This window comes from Phyllobates terribilis, unplaced genomic scaffold (genome assembly GCF_046119375.1).
Source record: "Phyllobates terribilis strain yellow unplaced genomic scaffold, ASM4611937v1 Scaffold_3__8_contigs__length_932513732, whole genome shotgun sequence".
Lineage (NCBI taxonomy): Eukaryota > Metazoa > Chordata > Amphibia > Anura > Dendrobatidae > Phyllobates > Phyllobates terribilis.
In genome coordinates this window covers 587,574,072-587,598,794 of record NW_027362763.1, presented here as the reverse complement: position 1 = coordinate 587,598,794, position 24,723 = coordinate 587,574,072, and the positions used below count along the sequence as shown (strand labels likewise).

General features: G+C 41.8%; 1 protein-coding gene across 2 annotated transcripts in view; it reads right to left on the bottom strand.

The window, feature by feature from the left end:
• Positions 1 to 24,723, bottom strand: part of TBCE (tubulin folding cofactor E) — a 174,539-nt gene that overhangs the window by 20,460 nt on the left and 129,356 nt on the right. For both annotated transcript variants that reach the window (XM_073671478.1, XM_073671479.1), the window contains exons 14-16: positions 12,417 to 12,485; positions 10,975 to 11,034; positions 4,028 to 4,119 (exon numbers count right to left, since the gene is read on the bottom strand). In XM_073671478.1, the coding sequence (XP_073527579.1) occupies positions 4,028 to 4,119; positions 10,975 to 11,034; positions 12,417 to 12,485 (221 nt within the window). The remainder of the gene's footprint in view (positions 1 to 4,027; positions 4,120 to 10,974; positions 11,035 to 12,416; positions 12,486 to 24,723) is intronic.

Sequence of the window (24,723 nt, the reverse complement as noted above, 5' to 3'; positions counted from 1 at the left end):
CAATATGGCCGTGTAAGGGCCTGTTTCTTTGCGGGATGAGTTGTACTTTTGAACGACACCATTGATTTTACCATATAGTGTATTGGAATACAGGAAAAAAATTACATTACAAGTGCAGTGATATTGCAAACACAGTGTAATTCCACAATTTTTTTTTTACCATGTTCACAAAATGCTAAAACTGACCTGTCATTACGACAATTTTCCAGGTCATTATGAGTTCCTAGTTACCAAACTTGTATATATTATTTTTTATTCAAGTGGTGAAAAAAAATGCCAAAGTTTGTATATATATAAAAAAAAAGGCATTATTTTCCGAAACCCGTAGCGTCACCATTTTTTGGGATCTGAGGCTGGGTGAGGGCTTATTTTTTTTGCACGTCGAGCTGACGTTTTTATTGATCGCATTTTGGGGTTGATACAAAGTTTTGATCAGTTATTGCAATGTTGTGGCAACTAAAAACCATAATTAATTAATTAGAGTTTTGATTTTTTTTTTCTCATTACGCTGTTTACCGATCAAATTAAATTCTTTTTATATTTTGATAGATTGGGCATTTCTGAACGCAGTGGTACGAAATGTGTATTTTTTTATTTTTGTTTATTGTTTTATTTTGATGGGGCAAAAGGGGACTGATTTGAACTTTTATATTGTTTTTTTATTTTTTAATTATTTTTTTTACACAGTTTTTACCAGGGCTGTGGAGTTGGTAACCCAAACCTCCGACTCCCTCATACATTGCTCTTGTTTAAGTGATACATTTACTGTAGCACAGATTAATCTCAGCTAAAACTCTAGACCCTTAGATCAGGAATAGGACAGACATTTATAGGACATTTCATAACTTTCCCAAATTCTTAAGAAAAAATATTCCCCACAAACTGCATTGAACTACTGTACCCAATTTATTATGTATTTTAGGAGTCGGTCCATTTTATACTGACTCTGACTCCACCAAAATGGATGGACACAGACTCCAAGACTCAGACTAAGACTCCACAGCCCTGCTTTTTAATGGCTTCTATAGTCCACTTAAGAAACTCAAAGCTCCGATCATCCGATCACTTGTGCTACACATAGCAGGGCTTCAGCCCTGCTATGAGTAGCAGAAATAATCATCTGCTATGAAGATCCATAGGAGATCTGCAGTGACATGCAGGGGGATCTTCTACAGACCCCCAGCTGTCATGCCAAGGGCACGATCATGTGACAGGGGTGCTAATGGCCTGGGTTTGTGACGTGCTTCCGGTAAGCGCAAGTTTAATGCCTCTGTCGGACATTGACAGCGGCATTTAACATGTTAACAGCCGCGGGTGGATCACGATTCCACCCACGGCTGTTAGGGGCACATGACAGCTGATCAAATAATCATCATGATCATTTGCCTAAAAAAAGATGCGGGCTCAGCACCAGAGTGGGGGAGGTGAACCGTGATGCACCCATACGTTATAGGTAGTGTTGAGCTAGTATGTTCTATTAACCCTTTCGCCAAGTATGCTCGGGCCGAGCTCCGAGTATTTATTGCTGCTCGGTGATGAGGTTAAATCGCTCCCGTGTGCATGATTTGCAACTGTTTGACAGTTTTACTACATGTGAGGATTGTCTATTTCTTACACATTCCTCACATGTAATAAAGCTGTCAAACAGTTGCAAATCATGCACACGGGAGCGATTCAACCATATCACCGAGCAGCTATAAATACTTGGAGCTCGGCCCGAGCATACTCGGACAGAACATACTCGCTCAACTCTAGTTATAGGTCATAAAGGGGTTAATTACAAATGGAGAAATAAAAAAAAAAAAACATTTATTTGGTTTCGCCGCATTAGTTTAAGTCTGGTCTATGATGAATTAATTAGTACGATAAAACAGAAAATAAAAAGCTAGAATAGTGGATTTTTAAATCACACCACTTCCTTAAAAAAATGAACTAAAAATGATCAAAATGTCGCCTGTACCATAAAATAATATAAATAAAAATATTAGCTCATCACACAAAAAAAGCCCCAACACATCTCCATCAATGGAAAAATAAAAGCCTTACAAATCTCGGAAAATGGTGAAACAAACCCAACTTCTAAATAATTTTTCAACATAACATAAAAAAATAAATAAATCTATGCAAATTTGGCATCATACTGACCTGGAGAATCATGTTACCAGGTCATTTTTACCACACAATGATAGCCGTAATCAAGCCCTCTATCCCTCTTTTCCATTCACTGCATGATTTTATAGAGGGGAGTGGCGCTATTTGAAATTTTGCCTCAGTTAGCAGGAATGCTATAATCGGTTCTGCCAGCCATTCTATGCGACACGGTTTACATGTGGCTCTCCACCGTGACCCCAGACTTTAGCCCCCCTCCCCTTTTCGCAATCACCTAGTATGCGAGCAGAGAAGAAACATCAAAAACATATACGTTTTATGTCAAATGTGAGCAGCTGCTTCCTTTTTTCTTTTTTTTTTTTAAATGTTCGCATTTGTCAACTTTTAATCATTTTTCATAATTTTATACTATTAAAAAAAAGTTAAATATATATATATTTTAAATTAAAACGACTTTTTATACATTTTTTAAATTATGCATTTCCTTTAAGTAAAAAAAGAAAAATACTCTATAAGGCTGTGTGCCCACTATGCGTTTAAGCGTTTCCGCAGCGGTAAAAACGCTGCAGAAAAGCTTAAAAAACACTTGGTAGAAGGCCTGCCATGTCCCCCAATGATAATAAGCATGTGCTGTGCACATGCTGCGGAAATTTCCGCTGCGGATTATCATTGCCGAAAAAAACGTAGCACTACCAATTATTTTGCGGAAGCGCGGCGTTTTCGCCACCATTGACTTGCATTGGAACGCATGGAATCCGCATCACTGCATCTGTACAAGCAGAATCCAAACGTTTCAATGTGCGGATGGTACCCGGGGTCTGGAGGACAGTAGACTCTCCTCCGGACCCGGGTACCATAGAGTCTGTAAAAAAAAAAAAAAATATTATACTTACCTTCTGATGGCCCGCGGTGTGCTTGTCTTCGCTTGCCGGCAGATTGCTTGTCAACCCGCATGCAGAAATGCATGTGAAGAACGCTTCACATCCGCATGTCCCTGGCAGGAAAAACGCATGTACAATCCGCATGCACAATCCACATGTACAATCCGCATGTACAATCCACATGTACAATCCACATGTACAATCCACATGTACAATCCGCATGTACAATCCGCATGCGTTTTTTCTGCCAGGGAGATGCAGAAACGCTCAGGAAAATATCCAGAGCATTTCTACATCGTGGGCACATAGCATGCGGGTTGACAAGCACTTTCCAAGCGATTTTAGCATCACTTGGAAAGTGCTTGTCATCTTGGTCACACTATATAAATCCATGCAACCGGCATGGATTTATATAGTGTGACCGTAAAAGAATGCTAAAAAATAAAAAAATAAATCTATACTTGCCCTCCGATGGCCCGCGCAGTCTTTATTCGCTCCGTCCTGGCTGCCGGCAGCTCGCGGTACACTGCACTGTACATTATGCTAAATGACATCAGCGCAGGTCCTTCAGTCCACCGCGATCTGCCAGCAAGCAAAGACAAGGAGACCGCGGGCCGTCAGAAGGTAAATAATATTTATTTTTTATTTTATTCTTTTTTTACAGATTCTATGGTACCCGGGTCTGGAGGAGAGTCTCCTGTCCTCCACACCGGGTACCAGCCGCACATTGAAACGAATGGATTCCGCATGTACAGATGCAGTGATGCGTAATCCATGCGTTCCAATGCAAGTCAATGGCGGCGAAAACGCAGCGCTTCCGCAAAATAATTGGTAGTGCTGCGTTTTTTTTCCGCAATGATAACCCGCAGCGGAAATTTCCGCAGCATGTGCACAGCACATGCGGATTATCATTGGGGAACATGGCAGACCTTCTACCATGCGTTTTTTAAACGTTTCTGCAGCGTTTATGCCGCTGCGGAAACGCTTAAAAAACGCATCGTGGGCACACAGCCTAAAAGTTATTAAAAATTACTTACTTTGGAGCTTTCATATGACAGTTTCAGTTCTGAACCAGGTACCTTGAGTAAGCGATAAAGTAAGCCCTTTACCTTTTGGACAGTCATAGAATCTTGGAAGGAAACAAAAAGATGTACACATAACTACAGCAATTCTTTTTCTTTTTAAATAAAATATGATTTATGCCAGCATTATCAAATATTATAATAAATGCTAAAAGCTCTTGTAAGCATTATGCTAAATCTGCAGATTATGTCACGGGAGAGAAGGATAGAATGTATCAAATTTCAACATCCAGTGCTTTTGTTCCTGTAAAAGATAAACTTCTGCTAGAAGATTTGGGGGTGCGTTTACATTAGCTAATGGCAGCCGTTAAATGGCAGTCGTTAAACCACAGCCGATTGGCTAGATCAGGCCTGCACAACATATGGGCGGCATGCAGCAAACCAGGAACATCAGCTCTCTTACTCATATATTTAAATGTGTTTGTGTCTTTCAGACATGAATACACTAACACTTTAGCTTCGGGACAGGGAGCAGAGTGACACTCAATAGTTCCCACTCTGACGTGCAGCGGCGTGATGAGGTCACACTGCTGCTGTCACCACAGAGGCGGCGAGAACGCAGCAGACATAGGAGAATGTAAACACTCCACGCAGGGGCCGACGATGAACAGATTGTTATTTTGTGAGAAGTGTGTGTGACATATTATGGAAAGGGGCAGCTTGTTTGGGTGGGCAATTATTTATTAATGGGCACAAAGTAGGGCAGATATTTTTATTCAGGAGCATTATAATGACACATATTTTAACTCCTTAGTAACCAAGACAATTAGGTCATTAATGACCAGGCCAAATTTTACAATTCTGACCAGTGTGTAACTTTGGAACGCTTCAACAGATCCCACGGATTCTGCGAAAAAAAATTTTTTGTGACATATTGTACTTCATAATAGTGATAACATTTCTTTGATATGGCTTGCGTTTATTTGTGAAAATGTTGGAAATTTGTTGAAAATTTCGCAATTTTCAAACTTTTAGTTCTTATTGTCCTTAAACCAGAGAGTTATGTCACACAAAATAGTTAATAAATAACATTTCCTACATGTCTCCTTTACATCTGCATCATTTTTGAAACCTAATTTTGTTAGGACATCATAAGGATTAAAAATTGACCAGTGATTTCTCATTTTTCCAACAAAATTTACAAAACCATTTTTTAGGGACCACATTACATTTGAAGTGACTTTAGGGTGCCTATATGACAGGAAATACCCATAAGTGACACCATTCTAAAACTGGCACACCTCAAAGTCCTCAAAACCACATTCAAAAAGTTTATTAACCCATCACGTGCTTCACAGGAACTAAAGCAATGTGGAAGGAAAAAATTAACATTTTACTTTTTTTCCACAAAAAATTTACTTTAGCCCCAATTTTTTTATTTTCACAAGGGTAACAGGAGAAAATAAACCCCAAAATTTGTTGTGCAATTTCTCCTGAGCACGACGATACTCTATTTGTGGGGTAAAACTACTGTTTGGGCACACGGTAGGGTTCGGAAGAAAAAGAGCACCATTTGACTTTTTGAATGCAAAAAATTGATGGAATCGAGAGCGAATGCCATGTCGCGTTTGAAGAGCCCCTAATGTGCCTAAACAGTGGAAACCCCCACAAGTGATCCCATTTTGGAAACTAGAACCCTCAATGAAAGTTATCTAGATGTGTGGTGAGCATCTTGAACCCCAAGGTGCTTCACAGAAGTTTGTAACGTAGAGCCGTGAAAATAAAAAAATAAAATTTTTCCCGCAAAAATTTACTTTTAGCCCCAAATTTTTTCATTTTCACAAGGGTAACATGAGAAAATGGACCCCACAATTTGTTATACAATTTCTACCTAACACAAGGATACCCCATATGTGGTCAAAAACTTCTGTTTGGGCACATGGCAGGGCTAGGAAAGGAAGGAGCGCTATTTGTCACATTGGTACCCCATACGTGTTTTTTTAATACTGTTTGAATGTTTGAGAACACGGGCAGAGGTTGGATGGGAAGGAGCGCTACTTGGCTTTTAGAGGGCAAATTTCATTTTAATAGATTGAGGGCTCCATTAGCTGAGCCCCTGAGGTGCCAGAACTGCAGAAATCCCCCCCAGGTGACCTATATTGGAAACCTCACTGCCTAAGGAATTCACCTAGGGATGTAGTGAGTATTTTGAACCCATAGGTGCCTCACAGAAATTTACAACATTGGGACATGGAAATATAACATTTTTGTGGTAAAAATGTAACTTTTGTATTTGCTGCAAACTTGTCACATAAACAAGGCTTAACAGGTGAAACAGGACACTACAATTTATTGCGCAATTTCTCCCGAACGAGGTGATGTCACATAGGTCGTCACAAATTACTGTTAGACCACACATCAGGGCTGAGAAGGAAAAAGCGACATTTGCGGAGCCCCAAAGGTGCCAGAAAAGCAGAAAAACAACAAAAGTGACCCTATTGTAGTAATTGCACCTCTCAATGAATTCATCTACAGTGAATATCTTGTAACATCCACGCCAGGCTTTTTTTCTGGAGAATTGCAAATATGCCAGTTTAATGCCCATACATTGTGCCCCCATATATTGTAGCGCCCTATACATTGTGCCCAGCTTGTGCTTCTGGAGACATGCAACCCGTAAATTGTTAAGAGTGCACTCCCCACTATAATAATGTAAAACATGTGGTCGCTTACTGTGGTTTATTCACAGTGGGGAATTTGGATTTGGGAGTACAGAATTCACTGGATATTATTTGAGGAGGTGGGAGCCATCGCTTTTCCAGAGTCTTTGTTCTACCAGTAACGTGGGACCCCTTATAGTTCCAGTGATGGGCCTGAGTGGGGGCTGGTTTTGTGTTGGATAAATTAGGGTTTTATTGGTAACATCTTGGGGTACATAATATTTTTCGATCGCTTCAAGAATAAGGTTGAGATCATGATCTTGTGTTCTACCCTGAGCACTTACGTCAGGGTTTCTGTGTAAATCCCACAAAAATGCGATTAAGACTAAACCCTCAATGGAACCACCCACCATAAAAAAAGCAGATGGAGACACTTTGTACTCTGGTTGGAGTCTGCTCTGGTGGTGTCCATCTTTTTAGACGTACACAGATCTGTGGTCGCTCACAGTTATACGCTAAACAGACACCTAAAATGATGGAACACTGCTGGAACAGAGACCAGTCCAAAGTGACTCCATCTGCCTCTTACGTGAGCAGGATAAATGTGAGCAGAGCCTTATTTCGATTTTTGGGAGGCAGAATGAACAAATAGACAGCAGTACAAGAATAGTTCTTATTTTTATTTTTGCGCGGTTCACCGTGCAGTATAAGTGATACGATTTTGCTGCTATCACAGAGTAAAAATGCTTTTTTACTCTTATTCTGAGATATGTAACTTTTTTATTTTTTGGCGAATAGAGCTGTATGAGGGCTTATTGTTTGCGGGACGAGTTGCAGATTTTTTAGGTACCATTTTGGGGCACATAGTAATATATCGCTGTTTATTCAGATACAGAATAAAAAAAAAAAACAAAACAAAACAGCAATTCAGTTATTTTTATTTTTTATGCTGTTCACTGTGCGGTAAAAGTGATAAGACCGATTTGTTCGTCGGATTGGTATAATTACAGAGATATCAGATTTATATATTTTTTTTATGCTTTGCTATTTTTACTCAATAAAAACAATATTTTACAAAAAATAATTTGTTTTTGCATTGTCATTCTGAGAGCTGTAACTATTTTTTTGCCAAATGAGCCATATTAGGGTTTGTTTTTTGCAAGACAGTTTGGCATTTTCATTTATACAATCTTTTGTTGCATACCACTTTTTGATCGCTTTTTATTCACTTTTTTGTGAATCAGTATGATGAAAAAGCAACATTTTTGGTGCATTTTTTATTTAGTTTTTTTTACAGCGTTAGCCCTACGGAATAAATAACATGTTTTATAGAGAAGGTCAGTCTGGCGATACTAATTATAAGATAAGTAAGTGTTTTTTTATTTTTGTTTTATCACAAATACTGCGTTTTGTGTTGTGAAACGGATTTTCGTGATATGTGTGCACTTTTTTGTGTTTTTTTTTTATTTTTTTTTTACATATTTTATGGCCTACTGTGGGACATGTATATATATATTTTTTGATCACTGTTCTCATACACTGCAGTACTCACTGACTGCCTGCGAGACCCAGCTTATAGCTGTATCTCACAGGCCACCGTACCCTGGGGTCATCACATGGGTACCATGGTAACAATCGAGACCAGCGATTCTCGTTGCGGGGGTCCGATGGTTACTAAGGGGGTCTTGAGACCCCCTTGTAAAAAATTAAATACGGCTATAGGTAAATACCGCTGGGGCCGATACTGCAGGGTGTCAGCTGTCATACACAACTGAACCCCTCCTGAAATTCGGCCGTGGGGTGGCACTACACTTTAATTCCTCAGCGCCGTGAAAGAGCGGCGCTGAGGAATAAGTACACTTAACGACTGCCGTTTATAAGGCATATTGACTGTGTAAGGTTGCAGCCGGACAGGTCGTGGACGGGAGGTATGTAGGACTCGGAAAAGTAGAGTCCAGCACACATACTGCTGAGAGGTGGTTAATGGGCCCAGATTATAGGGCCGGGTTTTATAAGCAGCTGAAAGAGCTGTGGGGTGGGGGAGTTAGCTGCTCACTTACCTCCAGTCCAGGTCTTGGAAGGCCTGATTTAAGACAGTTGCGCCTTTCTCAGTGTGCTGTCTATATTGTGCAAAGTGAGCAAGCCTTGCATTTGCTGCTCAGACTCAGCTGGAGGCAGAGAAAGGCACTTCATTTGAATGGCTGAGGCCGTGCTGTATGAACTGGTTATTTTGGAGTTTTGTTCAGTTATACATCTTTGTGCCAGGAAGAGGCTGTTATGTTTTGTTTTTCCGACTGGTTTATGGACACTTAATAAACCACCAGTTTGTTTTTGAACCTGTGGACTGCATTCCTATGTGAACTTGCGTCTACCCAGAGCAGACTCCTCCCAACGGACATTAAGGGGATAAAGGACACAATGTTGTGATGTGCTGCAGAAGAACTTAGAAAATAGAAATCTGCAGTGACAAGTTGTGGATGTCCAGAGTCATCATAGCATCTGTATTACATGAAGAAAAAAGGGATGGTGACAACTTCAATCAGACAAGATGCCTAAATGTAAATGTTTATTTGGGATACCGATTTTATTCTCACTAGTACAATGGTTCCTGTATGGTCTACAGTTTTATGATGGCTGTTAAAAACAACTCCCAGAAGCTCCTTACCATTGTTAAGAACATGCTGGGAAATGCAGGTTCATGCTAGTGTATATGGGGCTGACCTGACATTATAAATGATCACTGTACTAAGCTTAGTGCTGTAATCATGTACTGATCATGGTTCTGGTGCTGAATTCATGTATGGACATTGGTTCTGATGCTGCATTCATATGCTCATTGTGGTTCTGGTAATATATTAACGTACCGACAGTGGTTGTGGTGCTGCACTCATGTACTAATGGTGATTCTGGAGAAGGATTCATGTATTAACATCTGATTCGAATCTTCTACACATGTAGCAATCCATAACTGGTCAGATGATGTTATGGAATGTTAAAACTAAAGATCCTCAAAACTTGGGAGTTTTGAGATTATGAGGAGGATTTGGAGAGTTTATGCTCCAAAAACGCAGTGTAAATTAGGGTGTGTACACACTTTTTTTGCAGCAGTAACTTAAAATAAACTCTCCAAATCCTCCTCAAACACTCAAATCTTGGCTCTGGTGATCAATTAATGTACTGACAGTAATTCTGGTGATGTATTCATGCAAGTATCCCTTTCATTTATTTTGCAGCCCTTGGGAATGGCTCAGTAAGACGCTGTGGCCCTCTAACTAATAAATATTTTGCACCCTGGGTTACATGCAAGCCGAATGGTGGTTGTTCAATGGCCCGTTTAGACAGGGTGAACAAATTTCATGCACACACATTGAGAAGATGTTTCTGTGTGCATTGAATTCCATTGAGCTCGTCAGTATGTGTCCTATTTTCACATGATAATGTGTTGCCACGAACAATGATTTTTAAGCATGCTTAAAAATAATTTCTCCCAACGATCAAGCATTTTGCTGGTTAGTAGGATGATTGGCAGGCTGATTTTACAGGCAGATTATTGGAAAACGAGCCGTCCTAGAAATGCACCTTACTCTTACTTTCCACATTAAAAACACTAGCACTCTGAGCTGAATCAAGCATTCATGTGTACAGAAGGACAAGCTTTTGGTCAATAGAGCCAACTGTTGACTCACCACAATAACCATTTAAAAAGAACCAATAACCTCCACAAATGTTATTTACCTGCAGATATAGTGGTTAGCTGTAGGTTTATAGAGTTTATATCATGTCTGCCTGCTTTTACTGGAAGAGCGGCTACAGTGAGAAAATTAAGTTATATCCTCCCTGCAGCTGTTCGCTTCCAGTCAATGAGTGGTTTTGGGAGCAGTCACAGTCACAGTCACGACTCACTAATGTGGCCAGCAGCTGTAATCACTCCCTTGCACTTTGCACACATACACTGCAGGGAAGGTTACAAGAGCTGACCGTCAAGCAATGTGCTGAGGAGTCATTACAGAGTATAGTGAGTTGCGAATGTAATGGCTCCCATGACCGCCCTGACGACTGGACGCGAGCCACTGTAGGGAGAATGGTAACTTACATTTTCTACTTAGAATCGCTGCTCCAGTAAGCCAGCCAGACATGATTTCAAAACGATTTACCTGCAGATTACCATGATATAGTGTTTCTCGAGGATACAGCTTCCTTTTAAAATAAGATTAGGATAATGGCTGCTCCTTGCAGCACCTGGGGCTAAAACAGAAATGTGAAAAAAAGCCTTACTGAAGCATGCACACATTCAGTATTTACCTGGCAATTTCTTTTTTATAGGGTTTTGATCTGGTTTGTCAGGGCACATAATAGTTAGAGCTATAAATAGGAGAAAACAAAGTTAAATTGACTAATACTTTATAATTTACCTAATAAAACATAAAGCAAGTTAGTAATTTCTTAGATTCAGCGGACTACACTCTGTTAGCTTTAGAAGGTTTCTATTAAATTCCTACACTCGATAGTCTAAAGTCATGATTATTTTTAAATAAATGTCAAAGAAAGAATGTCAAAGAAATAATCTTAGAAATGTGCCCCTGCTATATAATGTGTAAGGACTGTCTCATCATGCGGTAATGTCTGTATACTCTTGTGTCCTCCCCCGCCCAGGAGCTGTAGTATGATCAGACCATGTTCCTGTACGGTCAGACACAGCCATTACACAGTACACAGCAGGGGAACATTTATAAGATTATCTCAGCACAGGAACATTTTACTTAAACACATCCAATTGTGTAAGTTATTATTATTCCAAGACCTATTGATTAACATGTACTTTGCTCATGGGAAAACGCCTTTAAAAAACAATTATCTCTTATTATGAACACTTAGTCTGTACTAAGAAATAATGTGACATGTATGCTGAAATGGAATTATGTGGTAAAGTACTGGCTCCTCATACCAACTAGGTGTGGCCTCTTACATGCAATCCTCCATTAGAGAAAAGTATGCAAATCGGCATTCTTGCCGACCAAGAACCACCTTGGAGCAGTAGATACCCTATAACTGCATTTTTTTTTTAACTTTTCTCCTATTGAGCAATGCTTTTTAGATTGTATTCTTGGCTGATCTCTAAGGAAAACCAGTACTTTCACTATGTTGTCACAAGGGTGTTGTGCACAGCCAGTCAGACACTCCTTAACACTGCTGAGGGACTTTGAAATAGGCGGTCTATAGATAAGTTTATGGCTTGGCATTAATCCCTGGTCATGTTGCAAGGCTTGATAAAGGGTCAGTCTTTGATTTATAGAGTAGTTACGTCACCTATGTGGTATGTGCGAAGTCTTCTTTCAGACTTCCCTCCATACCATTCCCCTAGGTTCTCATTTCAGTGCGTTTGGGAGCCTCAGTCTCCTCCACTCACTCTAGGCGGTAAAAGGATGCAGGGACCAAAGAGTCATGATATGCTGCCAGAAGTATGCTTTCTCGTGCGAAAACCCTCAAAGTTTGAAGCTTCGAAGCAAAATGGAGTGCTAGTGTTGAAGAAGGCTCAACTTTGTCAAGCAGAAATTTTGGTAAGGGTGCCAGTGAGACTGCCCCCCTATGTAGGTAAATGGTGGCTGCAAACAGCCCCGAAGATAAAAAAAAAAACCTATTCCCCTGTGACAATTTAAGAAGGGGGTCAGAAAGAAGCCGGCACTGAAGTCTATGATGAACTGATTTAACAAGATTTTTAGGAAAATGTCTGTATAGAAACTTACCGAGCAGTTGATTTTTCAAGGCAAAAGGTTGAGGTTGCTGAATTTCTGCATCATCAGGTGGCCCATATTCTTAAAAAAATATTATTATTATTATAGGCATATTTGAGAAATTTTAAGCTAATTTATTATAAAAGAAAACTCATAATGTTCTTTCTATCATACTTATTAAAAATGTAAAAAAAACAAACAAAAAAAACAGAACTTTGTCCCAGAGAAAAAAAATCCATTACATCTCTGCTTCTGGAGTTTCAAAAGTGATTATTGTTATAAGCTGCTTGTAATACACTGGGTATTAAAATTCCATTGTACTTACAAATTACTGACAGGTCATGAGCGGGGGAAAAAACACTGCTGTTGCGATTAACCTACTTCATTAGCATAATTAAAGAGTAATGAGTATATTCAATAGACTGGAATGTATAAATGAACATTTAAATTGTAAACTTCTACGGATCGCTGACAGTCACATCACTACATAGAGTAATAGACATCACCAAGATGGCACAAATCTCACTAACTTTACTCTCTAATTTGATAAGATTAAAAATCATTGGCCAATGTGGCTGGAGAGTAGGTTATCTTTTGCCCAAATTGAAATAATCCCCCCAGACCTTCATGAGTTCATCAACCAAAATAAAAAGTTTTGCTCTTACCATATGGACAAAATAAATTGATGAGCATCTAAATCTCTCTACCTAAAAACATCCAAATTATTACCAGTAATCCCTTTTACATTTTAAAGATAGAGAAGCACATCGGGCCAGACGTTAGCGTTAGTACTTGCCCATTTATGATTTGAAGCCAATAACACCTCGATAGGCACGTTTTAGTTTTGGTTATTAGAAGTTTGAGATAAAAGAAAAGGGATGAAACCATCTGATAAAAAGGGAAGATGAGGATACCTCAATCTTTAGGCATATTTGAAAACATTCCATGGTGAGTTCACAAGTCTTTGATTTTGAGGCATAGGACAGATGCGTCCTTCCACAAAAAGAAACGCATCACACTGCGCAAATAACATTCTTGTTTCGAATATATATTATATATACACACACACACACACACACACACACACACACACACACACACACATATACACATATACACATACAGTACAGACCAAAAGTTTGGACACACCTTCTCATTTAAAGATTTTTCTGTATTTTCATGACTATGAAAATTGTACATTCACACTGAAGGCATCAAAACTATGAATTAACACATGTGGAATTATATACTTAACAAAAAAGTGTGAAACAACTGAAAATATGGCTTATATTCTAGGTTCTTCAAAGTAGCCACCTTTTGCTTTGATGACTGTGTAGCACCCCGAGGGCTCGGCTGCTACAGGGGTATTGCACCTCAGTCCAGAGGTGTGATATTCCACTCCCGGGTAAGGATGGAGTGTGGACCAGGACTCAGTAAGTTGCATGCACCACACACACCCCATTTCCGAGGAACAGACCAACGGTGCTCCCACTAGACAGAGTGCAGGCACGACAGCTTCTGTTCCTGGCTGGAGTGGGGCGGGGGGTGGAATACCCAGTGGTGTAGGAGCAGATAGGGGTGGGTTTCTGGGCATAGGTAGGAGCCCATTGGTTGCTAGTCACCTGGGCTCGGGTGTCAGAAGAAGGTATAAAAGGTGGGCACCATCTTAAAACAGTGTCGAGTTCAGCCAGTTCAGTCAGGAGGAGAAGAGGAGAGGAGCTCAGCCAGAGAGGGCTGACAGAGAGCTGTGGCTCAGTCTGGGCCCAGCTCCAGAGGCAGGCCTGGAGTGGAGGCCAGAAGCAGCAGAGAGAGAGAGGAGGAGGAACAGAAAGGAAGATAAGAAAGGAACTGGAACAGAGGAGAAAGGAAGCAAGGAACACAGAGAAAGGCCCAGAGACACGAAGGCAGAAGGAACCCCATATGCCCAGAGGAGATACTGGGTGAAGGGTTGGCAGAATAGGGTACCGGAACCCAAATTGGTGGAGGCGACTAATCCTCAGCCAAAACCGGAGGTTGTGACCACATCTTGGTGCGACCCCTCACTACATCCACCAGAAAGGCATACCGCATAGGGTCAGGGAAACCGGGAGAGGTTTCGCCAACAGAAGGCCCGAGGAAGCTGGACAAAGGTGGGTCACTGGTGGGGACGGCCAGTAGAAAGGAAGAGAGGGGAGCTCTGAACCACGCTCTGGAATTGCCTGGGAGTTGACCGAGTCCCTCACCTGGTGGACGCAGCACGGCTTGGGCAGTCATCGCCTGCAGCATTGACCTGAATAACAACCGTGAGTAAAGCTTTGGAAACTGCAATTACAAGTCTCTGTGTTTCATCGCCGCACCAGCACCATCAGTACTGGGACACTCACACCATCATTACCACCATCATCCACATCAGCTGCCCTGAGGCCATACTCCTCCCGTGGGGAGTTATCCCATACTCGGCTGCGCAAACAACATCAGCCTCAGCGGTCTGCAGCGCAGCGGCGGTCCCCACTGACCGCAATCCACGGGTGGCGTAGTCGGACACTTATTCCAATACAAATAGACTGCCACTGGTTTGACCACCCTGAGCACGGACCGGGTCACCGCCACGGAGAACTACCACCCCCAGCGATCCGGCTCTGGGTATTCCCCCTGCACAGCAGCAGCAGCAGCACAGGCCCAGGGGGCGCGTCAACTGCTTTGCACACTCTTGGCATTCTCTTGATGAGCTTCAAGAGGTAGTCACCGGAAATGGTTTTCACTTCACAGGTGTGCCCTGTCAGGGTTAATAAGTGGGATTTCTTGCCTTATAAATGGGGTTGGGACCATCAGTTGTGTTGTGCAGAAGTCTGGTGGATACACAGTAGATAGTCCTACTGAATAGACTGTTAGAATTTGTATTATGGCAAGAAAAAAGCAGCTGAGTAAAGAAAAATGAGTGGCCATCATTACTTTAAGAAATGAAGGTCAGTCAGTCCGAAAAATTGGGCAAACTTTGAAAGTGTCCCCAAGTGCAGTTGCAAAAACCATCCAGCGATACAAAGAAACTGGCTCACATGAGGACCGCCCCAGGAAAGGAAGACCAAGAGTCACCTCTGCTTCTGAGGATAAGTTTATCCGAGTCACCAGCCTCAGAAATCGCAGGTTAACAGCAGCTCAGATTAGAGACCAGGTCAATGCCACACAGAGTTCTAGCAGCAGACACATCTCTTCAACAACTGTTAAGAGGAGACTTTGTGCAGCAGGCCTTCATGGTAAAATAGCAGCTAGGAAACCACAGCTAAGGACAGGCAACAAGCAGAAGAGACTTGTTTGTGCTAAAGAACACAAGGAATGGACATTAGACTAGTGGAAATCGGTGCTTTGGTCTGATGAGTCCAAATTTAAGATCTTTGGTTCCAACCACCGTATCTTTGTGCGACGCAGAAAAGGTGAACGGATGGACTGTACATGCCTGGCTCCCACTGTGAAGCATGGATGAGGAGGTGTGATGGTGTGGGGGTGCTTTGCTGGTGACACTGCTGGGGATTTATTCAATATTGAAGGCATACTGAACGAGCATGGCTACCACAGCATCTTGCAGCGGCATGCTATTCCATCCGGTTTGCATTTAGTTGGACCATCATTTATTTTTCAACAGGACAATGACCCCAAATACACCTCCAGGCTGTGTAAGGGCTATTTGACCAAGGAGGAGAGTGATGGGGTGCTACGCCAGATGACCTGGCCTCCACAGTCACCAGATCTGAACCCAATCGAGATGTTTTGGGGTGAGCTGGACCGCAGAGTGAAGGCAAAAGGGCCAACAAGTGCTAAGCATCTCTGGGAACTCCTTCAAGATTGTTGGAAGACCATTTCCGGTGACTACCTCTTGAAGCTCATCAAGAGAATGCCAAGAGTGTGCAAAGCAGTCATCAAAGCAAAAGGTGGCTACTTTGAAGAACCTAGAATATAAGACACATTTTCAGTTGTTTCACACTTTTTTGTTAAGTATATAATTCCACGTGTTAATTCATAGTTTTGTTGCCTTCAGTGTAAATGTACAATTTTCAGTCATGAAAATACAGAAAAATCTTTAAATGAGAAGGTGTGTCCAAACTTGTGATGGAGCATTGTCCTGCATGAAAATCATGTTTTTCTTGAACGATACAGACTTCTTCCTGTACCACTGCTTGAAGTTGTCTTCCAAAAACTGGCAGTAGGTCTGGGAGTTGAGCGTTACTCCATCCTCAACCCGAAAAGGTCCCACAAGTTCATCTTTGATGATATCATCCCATACCAGTACCCCACCTCCACCTTGCTAGCATCTGAGTCGGAGTGGAGCTCTCTGCCCTTTACTGATCCAGCCTCTGGCCCATCCATCTGGCCCACCAAGAGTCACTCTCATTTCATCAGTCCATAAAACCTTTGAAAAATCAGTCTTAAGATATTTCTTGGCCCTTTCTTGACGTTTTATCTTGTGTTTCTTATTCAAAGGTGGTCGTTTTTCAGCCTTCCTTACCTTGGCCATGTCCCTGAGTATCGCACACCTTGTGCTTTTTGATACTCCAGTAACGTTGCAGCTCTGAAATATGGCAAAACTGGTGGCGAATGGCATCTTGGCAGCTTCACGCTTGATTTTCCTCAATTCATGGACAGTTATTTTGCGCCCTTTTTGGCCAACACGCTTCTTGCGACCCTGTTGTCTATTTGCCATGAAACGCTTGATTGTTCGGTGATCAAGCTTCAAAAGTTTGGAAATTTCAAGACTGCTGCATCCCTCTGCAAGACATCTCACAATTTTGGACTTTTCAGAGCCCGTCAAATCTCTCTTCTGACCCATTTTGCCAAAGGAAAGGAAGTTGCCTAATAATTAAGCACACCTTATATAGGGTGTTGATGTCATTAGACAACACCCCTCCTCATTACAGAGATGCACATCACCAGATTTACTTAATTGGTAGTTGGCTCTCAAGCCTATGCAGCTTGGAGTAGGACAACATGTATAAAAAGTATCATGTGATCAAAATACTCATTTGCCTAATAATTCTGCACGTGGTGTACAGCTGCACATCATTTAGTTTCTGGATAGTTAGCACTTCTTGTTTTTGACTTTTTTCTCAAACACAGATAAGAAACCATCATTGCATTGCCTAAATTAAAAATTCTGGCATCCTTTTCTTATTCTCTGCATTGTACTTTCACTTGGTACAAAAAACAACAAAAAACAATCAACCACTCTGGAAACTTCTCATACTGATTTTTTTATATTAACTCCTTTCCTGCTAAAGCCAGTTTTCACCTTCCTGACTAGGCCAAATTTTTATAATCTGACATGTTAACTTATCTAGTGACATCTTTGGAATGCTTCTACACATCAGTCATTTTTGAGATTGTTTATTCAGAGACACACCATTCAAGGTGATTTTAGGTTGATATGATTTGCAATTTAAGAGCCCCCGAGTTGCCAAAACAGCAAAATCAAACCCGAGGAGCTCCATATTGGAAACTACACCCCTAAAGGAATTCATCTAGAGGTGTGGTGAGCATCTTGAACCCTCAGATGATTCAAAAATGTTATTACATTGGGCCGTGAAAATTAAGATTTTTGTTACCATAAAATCTCTCTTGTAGCCTTCATTGGGGGACACAGGAACCAAGGGTTAATATACTGCCACCTGGAGGATGACACTAAGAATAAATATTAGAAAAAAAGTGGACTCCTCCCCTACAGCCTACACTGGCAGCAGACATCCAGTTATTCAGTTAATAGAAAAGCAGTAGGAGGAGAAAAGCCAAGAATGCCTTCCACCACCTAAACAAAGGAAGTTGATGTGTCCCTCCAATGAAAACTACAAGAAAGATTTTACAGTGAGCACCAAAAATCTCTATTTCTTGGTCATTTCATTGGGGGATACAGGAATAACTGGACGTCCTAAAGCTGTCCCTGGGGTGGGAAAGCAAATACCGGTACTGCAAAAAGACGACTAATAATAACTCACGTTACTACTTCAGAAACCTCCGCTTGTGGTACCCTTACATCCTTGCTAAGGCCACGGTCCCACAATCAGTATTTGGTCAGTATTTTTTCTCAGGAGTGAAAGTCAAAACCTGGAGTGGGTGATAAATGCAGATTTGGTGCACTTGTTTCTATTATACCTTTTCTCTGATTATTTCTCACCTGGTTTTGGCTCACACTCTTGAGAAAAAATACTGACCGAATACTGACCAAATACTGATAGTGGGACCGTGGCCTTAGCAAGACCTAACACTTACATCCCTAGGCACAAAGATAAGAGCTCCACAAAGACATGGACAGAAGACTATGTAACGGTCCTAAGGAGTAGAAGGACATACGCCTGGTGTCCCAAGACAAAGGCTTCTACCCCGCGGGCAGATCGAGCTGAATCTTGGCAGGGGTGCCCTAGGTTACACATGCTTCAACATTAGCAAACCGAAAAAAAGAAAACAACGGTAGCCCTAGACATGGTCTGATCTTTGACAGAGCATAAGAGGATGACCTATAGGGCAACCGAACGACCCAACAAAGCTGTGAGAGCCAGGTAGAGTTGCACCACTCTGACCATGTCATATTGTGTAAGAACCTCAGGGAAATGAGAGGCCAAGTATCTAAAAGAAGGAGCGCAATCTTCTCATTAAGGTGAAAGGTGGAAAATCACGATAAGGCCAAAGGAGGGAGCCGAATGCCAGATCACTCTGTCCTGGAGAAGGAGACAGACAGGTCAGAGATTCCTTCTGAGACGAGCCTGATGAAATAGATTGGTAGAGAAGAAAAAAATAAAAAAAAATAATCACCTGGCACAAGAAGGGCCTGAAAAAAGTAAAAAAAAAAGGAGTATATTGCCATAGGAGCCCTACCAATAAGTAACAAGTCCACCAGTAATGGTAGAAATGTAACATCCAAGGCCCTTGTTCCTAATCCTAGGCAGACATACCTAAACGCCCGAAGCCTTCTGAAACGCTGATCAAAAAGTCCTGTCAGTAAATTAAATGACCTAAAAAAATCGGGTACAAAAAGAAACCATTGGGACAGGTCTATCTGGATGATATGGGTGGTGCCCGGTGAGACCTCTTGTTCTTCATTGCAGATTAAGACTCAATCTAAAGAATACAGATCTTAGAAGGGCATTCAAAATTTTCAGTCTATGCAGTCTAGGAGTCTTTCACAAGTCAGGATATTTCCGGTACAGGAAAAAACAGTACTGGAGATATCAGTGTCCGTGTAAAGTGTGTCCATGTAGCAACCATGTGCCGCATCGGTATCACACGTACCAGCGCCTGGGAATCAGTGGTACAGTTAGTGTTGTTCGCAAGCGCCGGGTGCTGAAGACATCTCTCATCATTGTCCCCTGCCGGTGCTGCGGTCAACGCTGGCAAGGGACAATGTTGAGTGTAGTAGTTTGCTCCTGCTGTGTCCAAAACCTGTAAAAATAATAAAATTAAAAAAAATCCTTATACTCACCTGTCCTAAGTGTCCCACGCGGTAATCCATTTGACCGCACATGCTGAGGAGCAGAGGAGTATAATTCGCTTCAGCGAGCTGGCCCCTGTTCTCCACTGAGTGGTGTCTTGTCACTCAGTGTGCTCAGCAGAGGACAGGGGCCCACATGCTGCAGCAAGTCATTCTCCCCAGCTCCTCTGCATGAGTGGTCAGGTGGATTACAGCGTGGGACATCTTCGGACAGGTGAGTAAGGATTTTTTTTATTTTATTCTTATTTTTTATAAGTTTTGGACACAGCGGGAGCAGACTACTATTCTCAACATTGTGCCTTGATCTCAGTGCCAGCAGGAGACAATGATGACAGATGCTTGCAGCACCTGGAGCTTGGGAACAGCACAAACTGTACTGCTGATTCCCAGGCACCGGTATGTGACACACGGATGTCATCAGTGAGCGGGACATTTTGTGGCCTGTGCTGTGGGTAAAAAACGGACATGTCAGCATGTTCTGCCCACGGACACACGCTTCGTGAAAACACACTGACATGTGCACAGACCTATTCATTTGAATGGGTCTATGTGTGTCAGTAGTACAGTACGTGTGGAAATGGACACCACACATACTCAAAACACTGAAGTGTGAAAGAGCCCCAAGGAGAATCCTGCCTTGAAAGGGAAAGGCCAAGATTCCCCTGGAATGTAGAATAGCTTTGACCTCCACCCTGACCAGTCACCACAAAACTAAAAAAATATTGTCCGGCCTGGTGTAGCCTGGAGGGGAGGAGTCAGCTTTTTTTTCTAAGATGTATTCTTAGTCTGCAGGGGGCAGCATATTAACCCAATGGTTCCTGTATCCCTCAATGAAGCAAAAGAAAAATTAAAAAAAAATTCTTTTTCAGTAAGATGTTGTTTTTAACCTCAATTTTAGCCTAAAATGTTTCATCTCCCAAGGAAAACTAAAGCGAATCCCTAAAATTTGTTGTGCAATTTCTCCTGAGTGTGATGATACTATATACAGTCATGGTCAAAAGTATTGGCAACCTTGAAATTGTTCCAGAAATGTAATTATTTCTCCCAGAAAATTATTGCCATTATACAGGTTTTGTTATACACATTTATCTCCTTTGTGTGTATTGGAACAATACAAAACAAAACAGAAAAAAGGCAAATTGGACATAATTTCACACAAAACCCAAAAAATGGGCCAGAAATTTTTTTTTGCCACCCTCAACTTAATATTTGGTTGCTCACCCTTGAGAATAAATAAATGCAGTCAATCACTTCCAATAACTATCGACAAGTGTCTTACACCGCTCAAATGGAATTTTGGACTACTCTTTTGCAAACTGTTCCAGGTCTCAAATTTGAAGGATGCCTTTTCCAACAGCAATTTTAAAATCTCTCCACAGGTGTAATAACATTTAGATCATGAATCATTGCTGGCCACTTCAGAACTCTCCAGCGCTGAGTTTCCATCCATTTCAGGGTGCTTTTTGAAGCATGTTTGGGGTCACTGGCCTGCCGGAAGACCCATGACCTAGGACACAAACCCAGCTTTCTGACACTGGGCACTTAGTTTTCTTGACTGACCAATAACATCTAGGATACTCAAAACTGCCCATTTCTTGGTGCTTCTTCAAAAAAGCGTAAAGGCAACATCTTGAAATTCCAGTCTTTTGCCTGGGAGAGACCTTGCTGTTGCAGTATAAGTACCTTGTGTCCTGTTGCTGTGCTCAGTCTTGTCATGGTGTATGATCTGTAACCTTAAATTATCTTCCATAAATTCACCTTTGTAGCAGAGTTTGGCTGTTTCTTACCTAGTTTTAAGCCTCATACAGTGCGGTTTCCGTTTTAGATGATTACGATGATTACAACCGAATATGAAAATGATGATCACCATCACCTGTTTAGTTGCTCATATATCTGATTATAATACTACAAAATCCCTGACTCTCTTCACGTGTACCTAGAAGAATTGATGCCGTTTTGCAGGCATAGAGTAGTCATACCAAATATTGTTTTGATTTATTTTTCTCTTTTGTTCATTAACTTTGTATTCTGTTAGAGGGAACCCGTCAGCAAGTATTTGGACCCAAAAGAAATGTCATCACAGTAAAGTACCTGCAATGACAATTACTTTCATATCTCAGTAGTACAAGTTTGTGTCTCAGTTGTCTTATAATCCATCGGCAAACTCTTATGCGAATGAGCTTGCAAGTGCCGGTGTTTGGCCTGCGCTCACAGTTTCTTCAGCCTCTCTTCCTCTTTTCCCTCCTGGCGCTGGCCTCTTGCCAGTGATTGACAGCTCATTTTTTCTCTTTCTGCTACTGGGGGTGACGCATGTGCAGTAACAACCTGATACTGTTGTGCGTGCAAAAAATTTCCATCTCTGCATGCGCCGCCCCGCCGTCCCTGCACAAGATCTTAGGTGTGGGAGTAGGTCACAAAGGGTGACATCTCTCGCAGGCACTGTGATTTCTGGTAGCGGAGTATGTGCAAATGGATAGTCCGGCTCTCGCAACATCATCAGGATGTTATTGACAGGAATAACGGCACCTGCGATAGTGGTTGGCCAGGGTAAAAGGACGTAGAGAAGAATGAGTCAGTAATCACTGGCAGGAGACCAGTGCCAGGAGGGGAAAGAGCAAGAGAGTTCAAAGAGCTGTGAGTGCTGGTCAAACACCTGCACTTGCCAGCTCATTTGTATAAATTCAGGATGGATTACAAGGCACGTTTGCAGCTACTTTCACATCAGTATTATAAGTAAAACTTGCAGTGTCAATCCTGAAAACCTGTAAAAATGCAAAACTTTATTTTAAAAGGGAACCTGTCACCATAAATAACACTGTTAATTTGCAGATTAAAAGCATGTCTGCAGGATAACAGCGTTATTATGCTGCCTGGCGCAGAATGCAGCAAGGCGAAAATTAACTTTATTCTCCTCGCCAGCATTCAGTTTCAGTCATGGGGGCAGCACCGATTCAGTCATTGCTCCGAGTACACAGAGCGGTGGCTGTACCCTTGTCACCGGTCCTGACTCACAGCTGAGCCTCAATGCAGAGGGAGTGTTAGTCAGGGCCAGGGATGCGCTTACAGCCAGAGCTCTGTATACGCAGAGTGATGACTGAACCGGCACCACCCCTGCCCATATAACAAACTGAATGCTGGAGGGGGGAGAATAAACATAATTTTCTCCCCGCTGCTTTCGAGTGCGTGCAAGCACTGGGCAGCATAATAACGTTATTAACCAGCAGATTAACAGCGTTATTATTATGACATGTTCCCTTTAAATTTTTGTATTTTTTCATAGGTTACAATTGTTTATACATTGCACAGTGCTCTCCGCTCTCCTCTCTCAAAATTACCAGTTAAAGGAGAGGTGAGAAGCTGCATGAGCACTGCCAGCTTTTTTTGTATGACGTGACCGCATAAATGTCTATGTAGAATTCAATTCATTAAGGGTTAAAAAGGTATCTGACACTAGGACCAACCCTACTATATAGACAAGCAGGTGATAGAAAGTTGAATAAAATTAGATCTTCATATCTGCAATCCAATAACTTATTCCAAAGAAACCTATATTTTACTTAATATAAAAAGTCTTAGTAACTTACCGGTTTCAGGATTTTTCGGAACCCATGACACCACTACGAGAGAGGGGATCCACCCACCAAGGACATGAAACCTACAGGCTAAAAGGGCGGCACCTCTCTTCTACTTCAGTTGGTGTACAGAGCATGAGAGGACCTCAAAGGCTGATACGACAACTATCAAAATTAACAAGATTATTTCTCCTCTTTTTTTTTTTTTTTAAACCAGACACCTATAAAAAAGTGAGTTTATAATTAACTTAAAAGGGGTGCTCCCATAAACTTGAAGGGAGGGAATATAAGGGTGCCGTCATGGGTTCCGAAAAATCTCGTTACTGGTAACTAAGACTTCATTCAATCACCTATGACAGCACCACGGAGAGAATTGCAGAGATTGAATATTCTATGGAGGGACCACAGCCTGGACTACCCTTCTCCCAAAGGTCAGATCGGTAGAGACATCCATATGTGGTCTATAATGTCTGTAAAAAGTAGAGGGAGAGGACCAGGTAGCGGCCTTACATATCTCATCTATGGAGACATCCGTCTTCTCCGCCCATTAGGTCGCCACAGCCCAAGTGGAATGGGCTCTCAGACCTTCCGGCACTTCCTCACCACTTGATGAATAGGAGAGAGCGATGGCATCCCTTATCCACCTAGCAATAGTGTGCTTCAAGACCCTACACCCTTTAACATTCTACACACAAAAAGGGACCTATCTTTACTGCAATCTTTAGTGACCGAAAGATACTTGATTACGCATCTCCTAACGTCTAAACGTGTGCAACTTTTCCTCCTTTTGTTTTTTTGGATTAGAACAGGAGGAGGGCAAAACTACCTCCTGCGTCCTATGAAAACTGGTTGCTACCTTAGGTAGGTAGGCCGGGTCCGGTTTAAAGATCACTCTGTCATCTAATATTTGAGTAAAAGGTGGGGCCGTAGACAGGGCTTGGATGTCATTAACTCTTCCTGCCGAAGTTAACGCAACCAGAAGGGCTGTTTTAAGGGAAATTATTTTAAGGGTTGCTGAATCTAAGGGTTCAAATGGTGGGTTGGTCAATGTTGTCAAGACCAAGTTCAAGTCCCATGGCATCAGATTAGCCTTAGCAATGGGTCTAGATCTAAAGGATGCCTTAATAAACCACGAGACCCAGTAATTTCCTGCAAAATCGCAGCTAAACAAAGTTCCGAGTGATGACATGTGAACCTTTAGGGTGCTGGTAGATAACCCCAATTCAAGGGCTTTCTGTAGGAACTCTAAGATTTTACCTATAGGAGCCCCACCCTTAACTTTGGCTCCTGAAAAGGC